Here is a 16,186-nt window from a genome sequence, read left to right as displayed (position 1 = left end):
CGAACTCTCATCTTTCCACATTGCTCCACATCATTTCTCCTTCTACATCAATTCACATTGCTTATTCCACATCCAATCATATGTATTCACATCATCCTTCATCCATTCTCATCCAATCACATCATATTACATCTCATCACATCTATCCACATCTATCCTCATCGCATCACGTCACAACATATCCACATCACATCTCATCCATTCATATCACATCACATCATGTTCACATCTATTTACATTATTTCACATCCATTTTCATTTACCCAAGTCCACATCACATCACATCTCATCTATCCACATCATATCTCATCCATTCATATCTAACCGGATCCACATCACATCACATCCATTCACATCTCATTACATCACATTCACATATCTCACCACATCCACTCACATCTCATCACATCCATCACACCCATTCACATCCCACATTCATTCACATCTCGTCACATCCATCCTCATCTTATCACATCTCGTTCACATCCATCCACATTACATCACATTCATTCCATCCACATTATACCACATCCACATCTATCCATATCACATCTCATTCATTCCATCCACATTACATCACATCCACATCTATCCATATCACACCACATCCATTCACAGCTCATCACATTCATTCACATTCACATCTTATCACATCCATTTACATCACATCACATCTCATCCACATCTCATCACATCCACTCACATCTCCTCACATCACATTCACATCCACATCCATTTACATCACATCATATCTCCTCACATCTTATCACATCACATTCACATCCATTTACATCACATCACATCTCATCACATCCACTCACATCACATTCACATCTTATCACATTCACATTCACATCTCCTATTATCTCATTCACATCTCATCTAATCACATCGCATCCATTTACATCCCATCACATTCATTTACATATTGTATTTTCATTCCTTAAGCTTTATTAATGAGAACTAATTCTAAACTTTCGTTTACTCATTGGATCCTCGATCCTTCCAGGGATTCTAGATTCTCTTTTTCTGAATAAGAATTATCCAAGTTTTCTCGATGGATATTTTCATATTCTTTCTCAAATTTCTCAAGTAAGATATATTCAATATTCTTTTTTTGAATAAAAGATTCATGGGATTTACAAAAATCAATTCTACCCATATTTTCCAATAAAAATAATAATACTCAAAATTTTACTTTTAATAAATACTCATAATTTTAATTATGCCAAAAATTTCTCTTTTACGATTTAATTTCTTGGATCTCAATTATAATGGAAATTCCTCTTTTTGCATAAAAATAAATTTACCAAAAATTACTCTTTTCTTATAATCAATGAATTATGCATAACTACAAAAATTTATTTCTAATGAATATGATGAAAATCATTCTTTTTGCATAGGATGTCCAATCCTAGAATATGCTAGGAAGTCCTCTTTTAGAATTATGCATAAAAATAAGGTATGTATTATTTTTTAAAAATTTTGCCATAGCTTCGCTGTTATTACTGATAATTCTCAATTTTTTTCTAAAGAATAAAAGCTTGTAATGAAAATATGATAGTAGTTCCTTTTTTATGGCTAAGGTCCCTTATACCATTTTCAATTAATTCCTAATGCACATTGGAAAGTTTATTTTGAACTTTTGTTTCAGGGGAATCCATTTTAGACACTAGGAGGATTTTTAGACCTTGGAGACCCTCCGTGTGGCAACACCAAAGTTTGAAGATCTAGTTGCCTTACTCCTTTTTGGTAACAAAATTACTAACTCAAAAGTTTATTTAAAGCTCAAATTTGATGATCTCAAAATGCATGAAAGTGAGGAGGTAAGTGATCATTTGGTCAAATTTGGGTCAATATTCTAGCAATTAGTCGGCCTTAAAAGTGAGCCAGAAGATAAAGATGAAGTGGTGGTGCTTATCGAGAGCATGCGAGGGATAACATGGTTTGAACAAACCTTGGAGATCCTCCATGTAACAACACCAAAGTTTGAAGATCTAGTTGCCTTGCTCCTTGAGAAGGATAGAAGAATTGGAACCAACAACAGTTCTGACTACGACAAAGCCTTTGTGGGAGCACACAATTGGAAGAATAACAGGAAGATACAGTGCAGGTATTGCAAGAGGATGGAGCACAAGGAGTCCAACTGGTTCAAGAAGATGGAGAAAGAGCAAGCCAAGCACCATGCTAACCTTGTTGCAGAGGACCAGGAGGAACCAACCGAAGAGGAGAAAGTAGAAGAAATCTATACAGCACAACAACCGAGGTATCCCTTGATGAGGTAGGAATTATAGTTCTTTACCCTATGTGTTTGAGTCAATTAGGGTTCTTTGCTTTGGGTAGTCCCTCGAAAACCTGATTGTATTTATGTTCTTTTGTGTGCCTTGATTTATAAAAGGCTTCATGTTTTCTTATTCCCAGTTAGGATAAATAAGGATCAAATGATTTGGTGTAAGAAAAGGCCTATATAACAAGGGTTTGTACTTCATATTTTTGTGTCTATGACAGCTTTTGATTACCCATTTATAGCTGGTCGCGTAAGAGAGTTGGCATTTTTAAACCTTGAGGTTAGTTCTTGGCTACCCTCTGTTTCACAATGTAGGCTAAATTACGACTAGCAAGCTGGGATGCAAACAACTCAACAGGTTGATAATGGCTCCTCTTGGGCAAAAATGTGGGCAAAAGTGTGAGATCTTCTCGGTGTGGAGTGGTGACTACTGTGGGAACTTGGCTAATCTCATGGATGTAGTTTTTTCAATTGTGGAATAGGTAGGTTCAAGGGTTTTACAATTTGATGTGGTATCAAAAGTCATAACATTGGTCTTAGTAAGGAGATTAACATTGTATGCAAATCTTTGTGTAGGTAACTATCAATTTAAAACAGGAGGATGAAAATCCAGACAGAATTCGAAAGAATGAATACCACTTTGGGGGAGGTTTGGTGGAATACATGGGCTGGTTAATATAAAGATAAGGTACCATTTAGTTTGCTATGTTAGAAGTGGTAGCATCTTGCATATGCCAATTTTTACAAAGATTGAAAAATTGTTTTGGATAAATCTACTACTGAGATTTGCTCAGTTATGCACCTTTTTTTGCTTGTGGTGGTTGTAACCTGGATTCCTTGATTGGAACTTGTTTACTCAGACCTTTGTCTTCAACATTGCAACCTTGTAGGTTTGTAGATATTGCTTCTGATTAAGGGGTTATCTGATATGTTTTCAATGTGTCCTAAATCAAGTAGGTTTGTAAGCCCAACGGGGCGTGCAGTGACAGACTCAGCCACGTGTCCAAGAGATAAAGATATAGAGAGAGAGGGGAGAGGGGAGAGAGAGAGCGAAGGGAATAGGGATCTTGCACAGTACACCAAACTGAGCGGGGAACAAGCTCCGTCCCCTTTCAGGAATTTATTAAGGAACAATTCACGGGCACGCTGGCCAGGATCAATACAATCAATGAATACAAAACAAACAAATATGCTGATGTAGGATATCGATGTCGATGTCGATGTCGATGTCGATGTCCATGTTGAGGCACAAGATCTCTGATGCTAAGGCTCGAGCACACCACAAGGATGACCCACAAGAAACTCTCACCGAGCTAGTACCAGAACCAATATCCAGATCCACGTCCAATGAATCTAAGTCCAATGAATCCAAATCCAGATCCTAATCCAAGTCCAAAAATCACTTGTTCATCCCATGAGTAATCTCCACAACTCTTATAGCCTTGTCGATAAAGGAAACCATGGAGAAGCTCTTTTTGGTAAGAAAACTGATATAAAACTTGTTTTGATGGTTTTCGGGCGACGATACAAACCTCCAAAAAGCAGTTTTTAGGGTTTTTGGAGCAATTTTAGGGTTTCTAAAATTTTTAGGGTTTTGGAACTTTCAGCCCGTAAAGCTCCGTACATGCTCATACAGTTCCGTATGGCTGTATGGATCCGTACAGTCGTATGGACAGATGATGACATGGCACTGTAGTTGATGGCGTGCTCTGAATCAGTGGGGGTGGCAGTGATGAAAAACTCCATGATCTGGTTCATGATCAAGTACATGATGATGGAGAAGATGATCTCCACGCTTCAATGAAGATGGCAACACGATGAAGAGTTTCTTCTTCAACTTGATACTTAAGAGAGGCTCATGCTTCTTTTATACTTGGGGAAGCCTTGCTTTTTGCCAAAAAGTGATGCTTTTGCCTTTTACTTTGCTTTTGGTCTTTTTAATAGTAAAATATTACTCAACTTTAGTCAAAAGTTCTTGTTTTGTTTTTCTAGCTTCAGGGCCTTGGAGCTGCTTTATGAAAAAGCGGCTTTTAGCTTTTTGGTCTGGCTCAGTCTCCTCTTTCGAATGGTGCCCTTGGCTCGTGGTCAACCTTGTTTGACTTTTTGCTTTTTCTTGCTTTTTGACCAAAAATGGTGCTTTTTCTTGCTTTTTGACCAAGAATGGTGCTTTTTCTTAATCAAACCTTTTGGACCTTGTTCCCATATCTTCTTCCACTTGTATGGTATCCAGGCATGGGTTTCATTATGTGAAATAGAGCTAGGAGGGCCAAATAGTTACAAGGTTTGGCTACCTTAGTATGTTAATGACATGGCATCCAAATGAAATTTGATTCAAATTAACTCCTACAACGAATCAAGTCCATCTCTCTGTGATTATCTTTCAACAGATTAATAAGCATGGTTTGACCTGTAGGGTACCTAAGATACCATGGCTTACTGTGCTTGTATATCTAGGTCAAAATACAACTGAGTATGGTTTGACCTGTAAGCATAGTCACGAGAAACATTTCAAGGTTCTTTTCGTTTTGAGGTTTTGTTTGGAAAGGTTTCGTCCCTCGGCTAAGAAACCACGAGGTTTCAAAAATCAATAATTTCATAAAGTATAAATACTTAAAGAACTTATAGTAGCCATCTAAAAACATAGTGTAATGATGAAAAATTGGTCTCTTCTCACCCATCTCAGGGAACCATCCTTATTTCAGTGAGGCATTATAGCAATTTGACTTGATTAGATGCCACAAGTCGCTCAATCAAGGACTCTTAAGATTGAAGAAGAGAATGTAGAAATTGGGAAAGATTTAAGACATTGAAGGAAGAAAAAGGGGAAAGAAGAGAGGAGAAGAAGAGCAAGGGAGAAGAAGAGAAAGGAAGAAGAAAAGGAGAGAAGAAGACAATGAAGGAAGCAAGAGTAGAGGTGAAAGAAGTGGTAGAAGGTGGAAAAGGGAAGGAGGGAGGTAGGAGAAGAAGAGGGAAGAAAGGTGATGAGGAGGCTATGGAAAAAAACAAAATTAAAAAAATCCCAAAAAAATCAAGGGAAAAAAAAAACAAAACTTAAAATTTGGACAAAACTACCGTACTAGAGAGGTTTCGAGGTTTCGAAAGCTAGAAATAGGTTTTTCTGTTACTATGCTTGTAAGGTACCTAAAATAGCATGGCTTGCAGCTTGCTGTGCATGTACATCTATGTCAAAATACAACTAGTTATGGGGGTACGATTTGGATATCTTCTTCCACCTGTTTGGTGTCCGGGCATGGGTTTCATCATGTGAAATAGAGCTAGGAGGGCCAAATAGTTACAAGGTCTAGCTACCTCAGTATGTTGATGACATGGCATTCAAATGAAATTTGATTCAAATTAACTCCTACAATCAATCAAGTCCATTGCTCTGTGATTATCTTTCAACAGATTAATAATCATGGTTTGACCTCTAAGATACCTAAAATACCATGGCTTATTGTGCGTGTACATCTAGGTCAAAATACAATTAGGTATGGTTTGACTTGTAAGGTACCTAAAATAGCATGGCTTGCTGTGCATGTATATCTATGTCAAAATACAACTAGTTATGGGCGAGGAGATTTAACTGTCTGACTACCTGAGTTGACACTTTGTTCACCCTCAATCATAGAAAACATTTTGAGGAAAGGTTTTGTCGAGGGCGATTTGAGCAATAAAAGTCACACTCCTATGAAGGGCAGTTGCTATCTTGTAAAGTGAGAACATCTTCAACTTTATACATTTTTCGGAATTGATTATTCAGTTTCATCAGAGGAGAGGTGATGTTTTAACCTAGCTAGAAATGCAAGCTGGAACTTGGGCCAAATGAAAGCCAGTGGTGGTTTACTTGAGGTCAGAGTCACCAGCCCAGTCTGACCTAAGGCTGGCGGTGAAAAATCACCATCCTTCAGGGTATTCTTAATATACCAGAAAAATATTTTTTTGATGGTTTGATGTGGATGACACCATCTTGACAAGGGATTACTATCTTTCATTGTGCCTGTTTATGCAAGTGTGCGTTGTCATATGCGACACTCATGCTCATGTTTAGGAGTTGAAGGCTACATATCAGCCTTTGAAATGTATTGGCACAAAATTAGATGACGACAGACTAGTTCTTCACAACGAGCTTCCTTCTCTTCCCTAAGCAGACCTTGCTCAGAAAACAGTGTTGCGCTCATAGCTGCATTAGCTCCTTGTGCATTGCAACACAACAACACGATTCCTCTTTGAGGCGGTTCCATTATGGTAGCAAATGACACCTGTCTCCTTGCCCGGCAGCTTTAGCTGATTCTACTACTCACGAGTAGGCAGCACCACATATTGCTGCAACAGAAATCATGGCAGCTACAGCAAGGCGCATCTTTTGCTGCTTGCAGTGATCTCCACATGTCTCCACATCACCGTCATCCCTGCCATCACCTACTCGTGCCTGCCATGCTGCCACTTGTGTTGACATCGTCATCATCATCATCGTCTTCGTCGTCACCATCACCTGCTCGTGCTTTCAAATATCGGCAGTTCACACCATCCTCTCTCCACTGCATCAACCCTAGTGCTAAAAGGAAAGGCGTTGCATGGCTACATAGAGTGCTACAAAGGACTAAGGTCACATAACTGCATTTGCCACTCCTAGTGGTGATTGGAAGCTCATTAGAGCTATATTATGGTTTACTTGGGGATCATTTGTATACGAGATTTGCAATCAGATTTTCTTATGTTTTAAATAGTTTTTCTTCACTAACCCTTGTTAAAGTAAGTGCTAATTTCCTTTATTATTCAACCATGAGCAGGTGTATTTGCTATGAGGCCTTTTAGATCGTAGTTTTCAATTGGGCTTACCCTTCTTGGCTAATGTTAGTGCATAGCACATTCTCCAATTACTTTTCTACCTTTATTTTAATTTGAATATCACTTACATTTATTGCACCCAATAAACTTTTCACTAGTACTTTTTTTTTTGTTTTTTTGTTTTTGCAATGGCTGTATACACTTTAGGGATTACACGTTCTGAATGGCTGTATTTTGAAATGTATTGTAAGTGTGTGTCGGTCATAATGTGTATTGTTGAAAGTTTTATCTTATTTGTGATGGCAAGCAATAAACTAATGATAGTTATTTGGATTTTTTTTTTTGGGACAGAAACCATTGAATGATCCCATTTCGTTTAAAAAAGAGAGAGACAAAATAATAGTCGATGTAGTTCTTCAATGGTAAGAGTTTTTCGTTGGGTATAAAGACACGTTTTCTCTCTTTTATTACCACTTTATGGTAGAAAGAAAATGGAATGTTTGAAGGAAAATATATTTTTTTTCGAACACTGATACAGAGCCCTATATTATTCATGCCCTTTTGGGCCCATTTACAGAGCCCTGCCTTCTAGATCAGTGCAAAAGCAAAACTCGTTTTCATCATCATGAGGGAGTGGGATCATGGGACTTCTTCTCTTTGACTCCCACTGGACGCTCTTGGCATCACCGTGCACGGTGCCCCTGACTAGCTGCGGTTACCTTACACTTTGTAGGGATTTTCGGCTTCTGGCTGTGAATTTATATTGATTCTTTCATACTTAATATAAGTCTCTTTCTTGCCAGGGGGAAAAAAAGTTAAGGTTGTGGAGACTTAAGGGCTACAGGGTTGACAAGTCTAGTCCTAGAAAGGTGAGTACAATGATACTTGTAATCCTTGGATGTTTCTATGGGCTAGCAGGACTAGCCTAGGGCTAGGCTAACATTTGGGTCTGATTATGACATTGGAGGGGAAGCTTAGTGGGCATTGTGGTGACTATAGGGCATAGCCATAGGGTGATTAAAGTGAATTTTAGGATTGGTTACCTGGCGGAATTTGTTAAGGGTTGCTTCTGTCATTCATCATTGAGTACATCAATGAGGGGAGTAAGTTACTTCCCGAGCCCAAGGCTGGTTAATAGGTCTAACCTAGGGTTAGGTTAACCCAAGGATTGGGATAAAGCATGTAAAGGGGAGGTAGGGTTGACAAGTCAAGTTGCAGAAAGGTGTGCATACTGGTATTTATAATCCTTGGATGTTTCTATGGGCTAGCAGGAGTAGCCTAGGGCTAGGCTAATGTTTGGATCCGATTACGGCATTGGAGGGGAGGCTTAGTGGCATTGTGTTGAATAGAGGGCATAGCAATAGGGTGATTAAGTCAATTTAGGATTGGTTACATGGCCGAATTTGTTTAAGGGTCACTTCTGTCATTCATTCCTGAGTACATCAATGAGGGGAGTAAACTTCTGTCATTCATTCCTGAGTACATCAATGAGGGGAGTAAGTTACATCCTAAGCGCAAGACTGGTTAATAGGTCTAACCTAGGGTTAGGTTAATCCAAGGGTTGGGATAAGGCATCTACAGGGGAGGTCTAGTGGTTTAGAGAGTCATTAGGCTAATTATAGCAACTACTTTATAGGAGTACTATATAATTCAAATTTTGGCACAATTCAAGGGGATTTATCATTCCGGTCATGGACTCATAGCGCAACAGGGACTACTGCGTGCCTTGTTTCACAACTGGTGTATCTTGGTGGCATGGTTTAGAAACATAATTGATTTTTAGTATGCACCAAAGCTTATTCTGAGTTGTGGTTGGATTGTTGTGTTAGGTGTGCAGATGCTTATACAGATACACTTTTGGGCTATGCAAATAGTATTCGCACAAGTGATGGTGGAACTCATTTGGATGGAGTGAAAGCTGCCATTACTCGCACTCTTAACCTACTGGGACGGAGGACAAAAGCAATTAAGGTGCCCGTACAACCCATGATTCTTTTTCTGAAAAGATAATCTATTTTATGTTTACAGTTGCATGCCTTCTCTGCAGGGCAAGTACCTTGTTTTGAGTTTTGGTTTATGCTTCTTGCTTCATGTTATTTTTGACATGTCTGTGTAAAAAGGAGGCAGAGTAATGATAGAGCTTTGCCGTCATTGGGAGACTAGTGTGAAAGCACTGAGGGAGACAGGATGAGCTAGATACCTCTCAAACTTCCGTACACAACTCAAACTTTATCAGAGACTTTTTTTGGTTCCTTTCAGGTCATTGGAATACCCCTGGTCGGGTTTGAGCACAATATTGTCAAACCAAACTATTAATCCTAACAAGCAATACGAAATGGCACAACACAATACAAGATAGCAATGCTGAAATTTAAATAACACTGGCAATAGGGTAGAAAAGGGCCGACTCCCCTTGTAATATGTATTAACAAGGAATTCTTGAGATACAAGCTTCATGGGCATTGAATGCTAGATTTCCAGTGACACTTTATGCAATGAAAGCAGATACCAAAAACATGATTTTGTCGATGCCGATTGTCGATGCTGATTGTTGATTTCCAAAGCTTTAGCTAAGTGAGCAGAACTTCACTTCCCAATCACCAGTGACTTGTCACATGCATCTTTGTCTCAGTGGCGTCCATACCATAGTAACATAAAAATGTCAAAACGAAACCTGCCCATCGAAACGGTGTTTCCCCAAATGTAAAGTTACACGTAAAAAAAAATGGGCGGACGTTTTTTTTTGTTGCAAAAGCGATTGTTGCTGCCGTTTTCACCCCTCTTTGCTGCCCATTTGCCACTTCGCGCATCCCATGCTTCTTCCCGGCTGCAGCCCGTTGCTCCACGTCTTCTCCTCATCCACTCCTCCTCCTCCATGCCTCCTCTTCTTCCTCTTCCCTTTCCCTCTCTCTCTCTTCTCCTCCACGGTCCACCTATTCTCTTCCCTCCTCCTCTTTCCTCCTCATCCCACGCTTCTTCCCGACTGCAGCCCGTTGCTCCACCTCTTCTCCTCATTCACTCCTCCTCCTCCTCCATGTCTCCTCTTCTTCCTCTTCCCTTTCCCTCTCTCTCTCTCTCTTCTCCTCCATGGTCCATCTATTCTCTTCCCTCCTCCTCTTTCTCTCCTTTTCTTGCCTTCCAACTTTCTCTCCTTTTCTTCTCACCTCCTTTCCTTTTCTCTTCCCTTCCAACTTGTTTCTTTTCTCCTCTCTTTCTCTTCTTTTCTTGCCTAAATTTTGAAAATACCAAAAAACGTACTCCCAAAATCATGAATTTCATACCCACTAGTCCCAAAAAATGCATCTTCGTCTTTTTGTTGGCTACGTTATAAATTTAGTATGTGTATATGAGAAGTGTCATTCCAAAACCTTTGCGTTTCGTCCAAAACAGACGAAACGAAACCTTCGAAACGACGAAACGTTTCATGTTACTATGGTCCATAAGCAAGCAAGTGTGCAAGGCCGAGACATAGAAGACCAAAATGATCAAGCACACGGATGTAGAGCAAGAACAAAACTAGTAAATGCTCTTACTAGTGGACATGATCATATTTGTAGCTTCAAATTTGCAGAAGTAGAAGTCTGTAATGTGAGAATTGTAAGGAAGCACATGCATAAAGTTTTGTACGACTATGTGGGCTGTATGACTGTACGGAATCTTTTGCGGGTCGTATAGGTGTACGATGGCTGTATGGTAGGTAGGGATAGATGGTATGAGGAGCTATGGAGCATGTACGGCCTGCTTTTGCATAAGGATGGCTTCTTTTGCTTCTCTATGTAGATGGGCATCAGTGTGTGTGAGAGAGAGATAGTCGTGGGGCCCATACGTCAAGGATGTTGCCCATTGGGCCACTCACGTAATGCCATACCTCTCCTGAGTGAAGAGGCTGCCCACACCTTGCACTTGCCCTTTCGGGCTTGGTCGTCGAAACTCACTTATAAAGTTGTCTGTCCACAGTTTAATGAAGTGTGTACCTACAAAGCGTCACATTTAACCATTTGATTACAGTCCACAAGTGATATTAGAATATAGATTCGTGCACGCGGTTTACGAGAGGGTGCTCCCCTGTCCTTAAACTAGATACAAATATCCTTTAGGTAGTAAAACATTTCATATGAAAAAACAGTTTCCAAGTATGCCATTCAATGCACAAAATGTTTGGACAATCTCCCTTTCATTTAGCTTGTAGTTGGCAGTCATTTCGGGCCTAGAAATGATGTCTCGAGGCCAACCAGAATACTGTACTCTAGATCTGGGCATGGACCAATGTACCAGATCCAATCTACTAGCCCTTCGCATTGACGTAAGTCCCATGCCATCCACGTGCCAGTCTAAGGACCCTTGGCGTAAACATAGTCGCCTGCCATCTTGGTGTCATGTCCATAGGTCCAAATCTCAAAAGCGTAGAGATTTCTTAAATGATGACATCCCTTTAGCTTCTAAGCTGTTGACCACAACTAAAAAGCTTGCAAGTATGATTCTAGGAGCTGCATATACTCTTGGAAGTATACCCCTCATCCATCCACTTAGCATCCATAGGTGAATAGTTCTTAAACTCTACAAGGTAGCATCTCTGAAGTTTGTATCTCCAAGCTTACGCTCCTTGTGAAACACAATGTGTTCCTCTTTTGAAAATACTAAGTGTCTGTCCACACCTGTGTGCAAAGGCGATTTCCAGGTCCCTAACATCCTCATACTAAACAAATATCTCATCCTTTGTGCGAAGGATGTGTGGCAACACCACCTTGCCATACATGATCTCAAATGGGTCTTTCTTGGAGATGCATCCACAATGTTATTGTATGCAAATTCTCCAAGGGACAGGTGCTTATCCCAAGAAGTCTTGTGACTGGCCACATAGCATTTAAGCAATGCATGGTTATGCTTTCCTAAAACTTTGGAAATCGACAATTAGCATCGACAAAACCATGTTTGCATTTGTTTTCATTGCATAAAGTGTCGTTGGAAATCAGGCATTCAATGCCTGTGAGATTTGTATCTCACGAATTCCTTCTATCTCACGAATTCCTTGTTAATACATATATTAATATATTCCAAAGCCTTATCTTTCATCTCCCAATTTGAGATTACTTTTAAAGAGGGAGAGTTCTCAAAAAGATCTAAACTCAAGCTTGTGGGAATGTATATAAAAGGAACCATCAGGCATTGGTGGTTAGTCAAGAAGCTTTCCAGCAACAACATCACCACACGGACTGAAATCAAAGACAAGTTCCATGCTCAATCTTGCCTCCCAATTTTGCTAATAACATACACAAAAAGTGGAATTGATAGGTTTAACAATCAAGCTCACTTCTTGCCTGTCAAGAAGACCATAAAGGTTGCACATACGGTTAGAATCTAGGTGTTTAAGCATCACGGGATGCCAAGCCAATTGTGGGGGATAGAGACCCTAGGAAGATGAGTCTCTTTTGGAGGGTTCTCTTTGACAATATGGACACTAAGCATTGGCCCATACACAGGCTGGAGTGTCCCAAGCCAAGAAATAAAGACCAAAATAATCAAACACTTGGATGTAGAGCATGAATAAAACTAGTAAATGCTCTTACGAGTGGACATGATCACCTCTGAAGATAAAGGTCACCAAAAAGAAGTCAATGACGGAAAAAATGTATCGAAGCACACACACTAGGTATTGTACGGCCATGTGAGCCGTATGACTTAATGGGCAGCTTGGCGCAAGTTGTATGGACGTCACATAGGTGTAAGGATAGAGGGCACATGTGTACACTAGGTAGGTGTAGATGGTACGGGCATTTACGGCTTGTTTTTGCATAAGTGATGGCTTCTTTGCTTCTCTATGTAGATGTACAGAAGAGAGAGAAAGAAAGAAAAAAGAAAAGATATATTAACGTCTACGGAAGGCCAGATTGGCATATGAGACAAATTTGTATAGAAAAGTCCATGTCTTGAGTATCATGGAAAGAAAAATTGAAATGAAAAGCTAGTCCTAGTCATATGTAGCTCACTATGCAGTCACTGTCTAGCATGCTAAAGATGTACAATCATGATAAGTGGTATACTACTAATTCCACCTAGTGGAGATGGTGGGGTGTAGTACATCATACATGGGGCATGGAGTGAGGAGGACTCTCACATATGTTGTCCCTTGGTGTAGCCTCTGGACTCTCTCCTCCATAGCTCTGTGGTATGGTGCTTGGATTTGGGCAGATTGGGCCTGATGGAGTAGTGGTGGTCTTCGTCCGGGTAGTCGCGGTCTCCTGGCAGCTCTGATCTTCGAGGCTGTCTTTAGTGTGAGCCCTCATCGGGAGGTAGATGATATAGGGGGAGGGGGACGTGGCTCGCTGAGAGGCATGAAGAAGCTGGTGATCTGTGGCTAGGATCTTTGGCTCTGCACCTGTAGAAGCCTCTCTCTATGTCGGTGTAGCTCAAGGACGAAAAGGCCTAGGCATCACTGATTAGGATACTCCATCACCCGGCTAAGTGGGCCAAAACCTCTGAACAAGCAGTGGTATCTCCCTCTGATCTCATAATATACAGGGCATTTGTATATGTAGTGAGAGAAAGAAAGAAAGAAAGCTGTATGAACGTCTACTGGAGGCCGAACTCGACCTATGAGACAAATCAATGTACAATTGTCAATGTCTTCTGGATGTCCAGAAAAAAAAAGGACAAAATGAACATGAAATAAACTATGAAAGTACTGAGCTAGTGGGGGGGTGTGATGGATGGAGCACTATTGCTAGAGCCTCAGTATGCAACCTATCTACGTAGGGTATACAAGAATGCAATGCAGATTTGTCTAGCTCCAACCAGTACCATAATGGGGGTGTAATATGTGATACATAGGCGATGGCGAGGCAAAAATACCTCGGAGCATGATCTCCGGGTGTGAGTGTAAGTGAGCTAGCCGCTCCTGGATATGGTGCTGATGTCGAGCCCGTATCTCTGTGATCTCCCTCTGATGTAGTCTGGGAGTCTGGTAGCCTGGTGCTCTCGGTCTCCGTCTGGCTTGGAGGTCCGCAGCCATAGTCACATGGGACGCGAAATGGGGATGGAAAAGATTGAGAATGGCCATTCCCTGTGACTATAGAGTGACATGGGACGGGAATGGGAATGGGAAGATGCTGCCATCCCCAACATTCCCGAGTCTAAAAATGCCCATTCCCTGTGACTATATCCGCAACGCGTTGAAGTGTAACCTCCTCCTGTGTTAGGGTAGGCACTGGGATAGATCTCTGGAAGAAATCAGTGAGCTGGAGCTGTCGCCCACCTCTCCCTGTGGTATGAGTCCGTAGAAGTGTCTCTTTGAGAGAGAGAGAGAGAGAGAGAGAGAGAGAGAGAGAGAGAGAGAGAGAGAGAGAGAGATGAAATGAAATAATATATTAGTGTTGAGTGGACAAAAAAAGAGACTGATGATGTGTACATACTGTGCAGAGTACTAAGAGTTTCAGGAAATATGTAATCAGTTTGGGTTAGTTTTGAGTTTCGGTTGAGATTAAATCTGCTGAACAGGAGGAGCAGAGGCATAACCATCAGGCCTTGCATCCTCATGATGTGGTGATCTTGTTGCTTTTGTTGGTGAGCCTTCGGGTGTGTGTGTGTGTGTGTGGGTGCCTGCATGAGTGCTGACTGTTTGCATTTGAGCATGCCCTTTGTAAATATATAGCATGGATGTAGGTGGCGTGTGACCTAAGGCTAATGAGGAGGCAAAAAGGGTGGTGCTAATGGCATGTGAGCAAAGGATGGGAAGGCTTAAGTGGTATGGGGACGTGGCTGAAGGGGCTGCGCGCAGCATGAACAGCTATTAATAATAAAAAAATTCTAATAAGAAAATAGAAGCTTCAAGCTTCTAGAAAGTCAGGATGGCGGCTGCCAATGGAATCCTGGCATGTCTACTCTCACCGCGTGCGTCAAAAGAATTGGAAGGGACCACATAGCCTCAAAGGAGTAAGCTTGCTGTATTGGGAGCAGAGAATCCCTGAGAAGTGCTGGGGAAGGAGTCGCCGTTGGGAGAAGGTGGCGTCGACTGCAGGCCAGGAGGAAGAGAGGAGAGGACGTCGATGAGCTAGCGGGCAAGAGAAGAAGAAAGGTGATGAAGGGGTGGGGTGGCGATGAAGCAGGCGCCTGTCTTTCCTGAGAGTGGAGGTGCTGTAAGCTGTTAACGCAAAGGAGAGTTGTTTTTGGGTGTTGCTTTGTTTGCTGTCGTAGCTGCAGAAGAGAGAGGAGTGTTTCTTATCTGTATTGTCACCTCTGAGCACAGAGGTATTGCGCTACTTTTGTTAGCTGTCCCACAGAGAAGGCAGAGTTGGTGTGTCTTTCTCTTGTTCGTTGGGTGGCAGGTTTGATAGCAGAGGCATATTTCTTTTAGTGGCTAGTCGCTCGAGGGAGTGTGCGTGAGATGCTGTTGGTATGGGTCTGAGAGAGCTAAGTTTTCTATGGAAAGTATTGAAAGAGGCTGGTGTATAGCTTGAAGCTGTTCGCTGCTATTCAAACTAAAGATCTTTTCTCAAGCTTAGGTGGTGATCTTATGAGCTACAGTGATGATCAAAGTATGAAGGTCGGGATGCTGTTTGGATGAAGGTCACCCTATGAAAGGAGATCAAGATCATGGAGGTTCAGAAATAGTATGAAGCGAATTCGTCAAAGAGTCCTTGGGTCTTGCTAGTCGTGTACTCGTGGTGTTGTATTCATTCTTGTAAACTTGAAGTAAAGCTTTGAGGGCAGCTCATCTTAAATATGTATCTTGTCCTGGAGTTTGGTCCGGATATCGAGGAACTGTACTTTGAAGATGCTTCTATGTTTGAGGTTGTTTATTCTGACAGTGATGCAGGGTACTGGTCAGTCATATTTCATATCGATGAAGGGGAGTGGGCTGATTGTGAATGGGTGCTAGATGAAGATGGTTCTGAGGATGTAATGGATGTCCAACTTTGTAAAGACGAAGACTTGTATTGAAATAAAGTTTTGTTCATACTCTTGGGTCTGGTATTCTGGGTGTGTTTGTATCAATGTGTGGAAGTGTGATACTCTATAAAGGCATATATAGCTATACCGCTTCCATGTCATCACTTTTTGGTGCCTCCACAGAGGAAGAAATTTCCTTCGGTTTGTGAAAAAAGACAAGGGTTT

The 16,186-nt window shown here is 41.1% G+C and overlaps 1 protein-coding gene across 1 annotated transcript in view; it reads left to right on the top strand.

Moving 5' to 3' along the window:
- The first annotated feature begins 1,928 nt into the window (after positions 1 to 1,928).
- Positions 1,929 to 16,186, top strand: part of LOC147636832 (DNA gyrase subunit B, chloroplastic/mitochondrial-like) — an 83,353-nt gene continuing 69,095 nt past the window's right edge. The window contains exons 1-4 of the mRNA XM_086800977.1: positions 1,929 to 2,266; positions 6,664 to 6,892; positions 7,427 to 7,497; positions 8,905 to 9,046. Coding sequence (XP_086657103.1) covers positions 1,929 to 2,266; positions 6,664 to 6,892; positions 7,427 to 7,497; positions 8,905 to 9,046 — 780 coding nt within the window. The remainder of the gene's footprint in view (positions 2,267 to 6,663; positions 6,893 to 7,426; positions 7,498 to 8,904; positions 9,047 to 16,186) is intronic.

The sequence above is a fragment of the Cibotium barometz genome, chromosome 7, assembly GCF_041138505.1.
Source record: "Cibotium barometz isolate CiBa-2024 chromosome 7, ASM4113850v1, whole genome shotgun sequence".
Classification (NCBI taxonomy): Eukaryota; Viridiplantae; Streptophyta; class Polypodiopsida; order Cyatheales; family Cibotiaceae; genus Cibotium; species Cibotium barometz.
The sequence above is the reverse complement of the archived record's forward strand: the minus strand, read 5'-3'. Positions and strand labels throughout refer to the sequence as shown.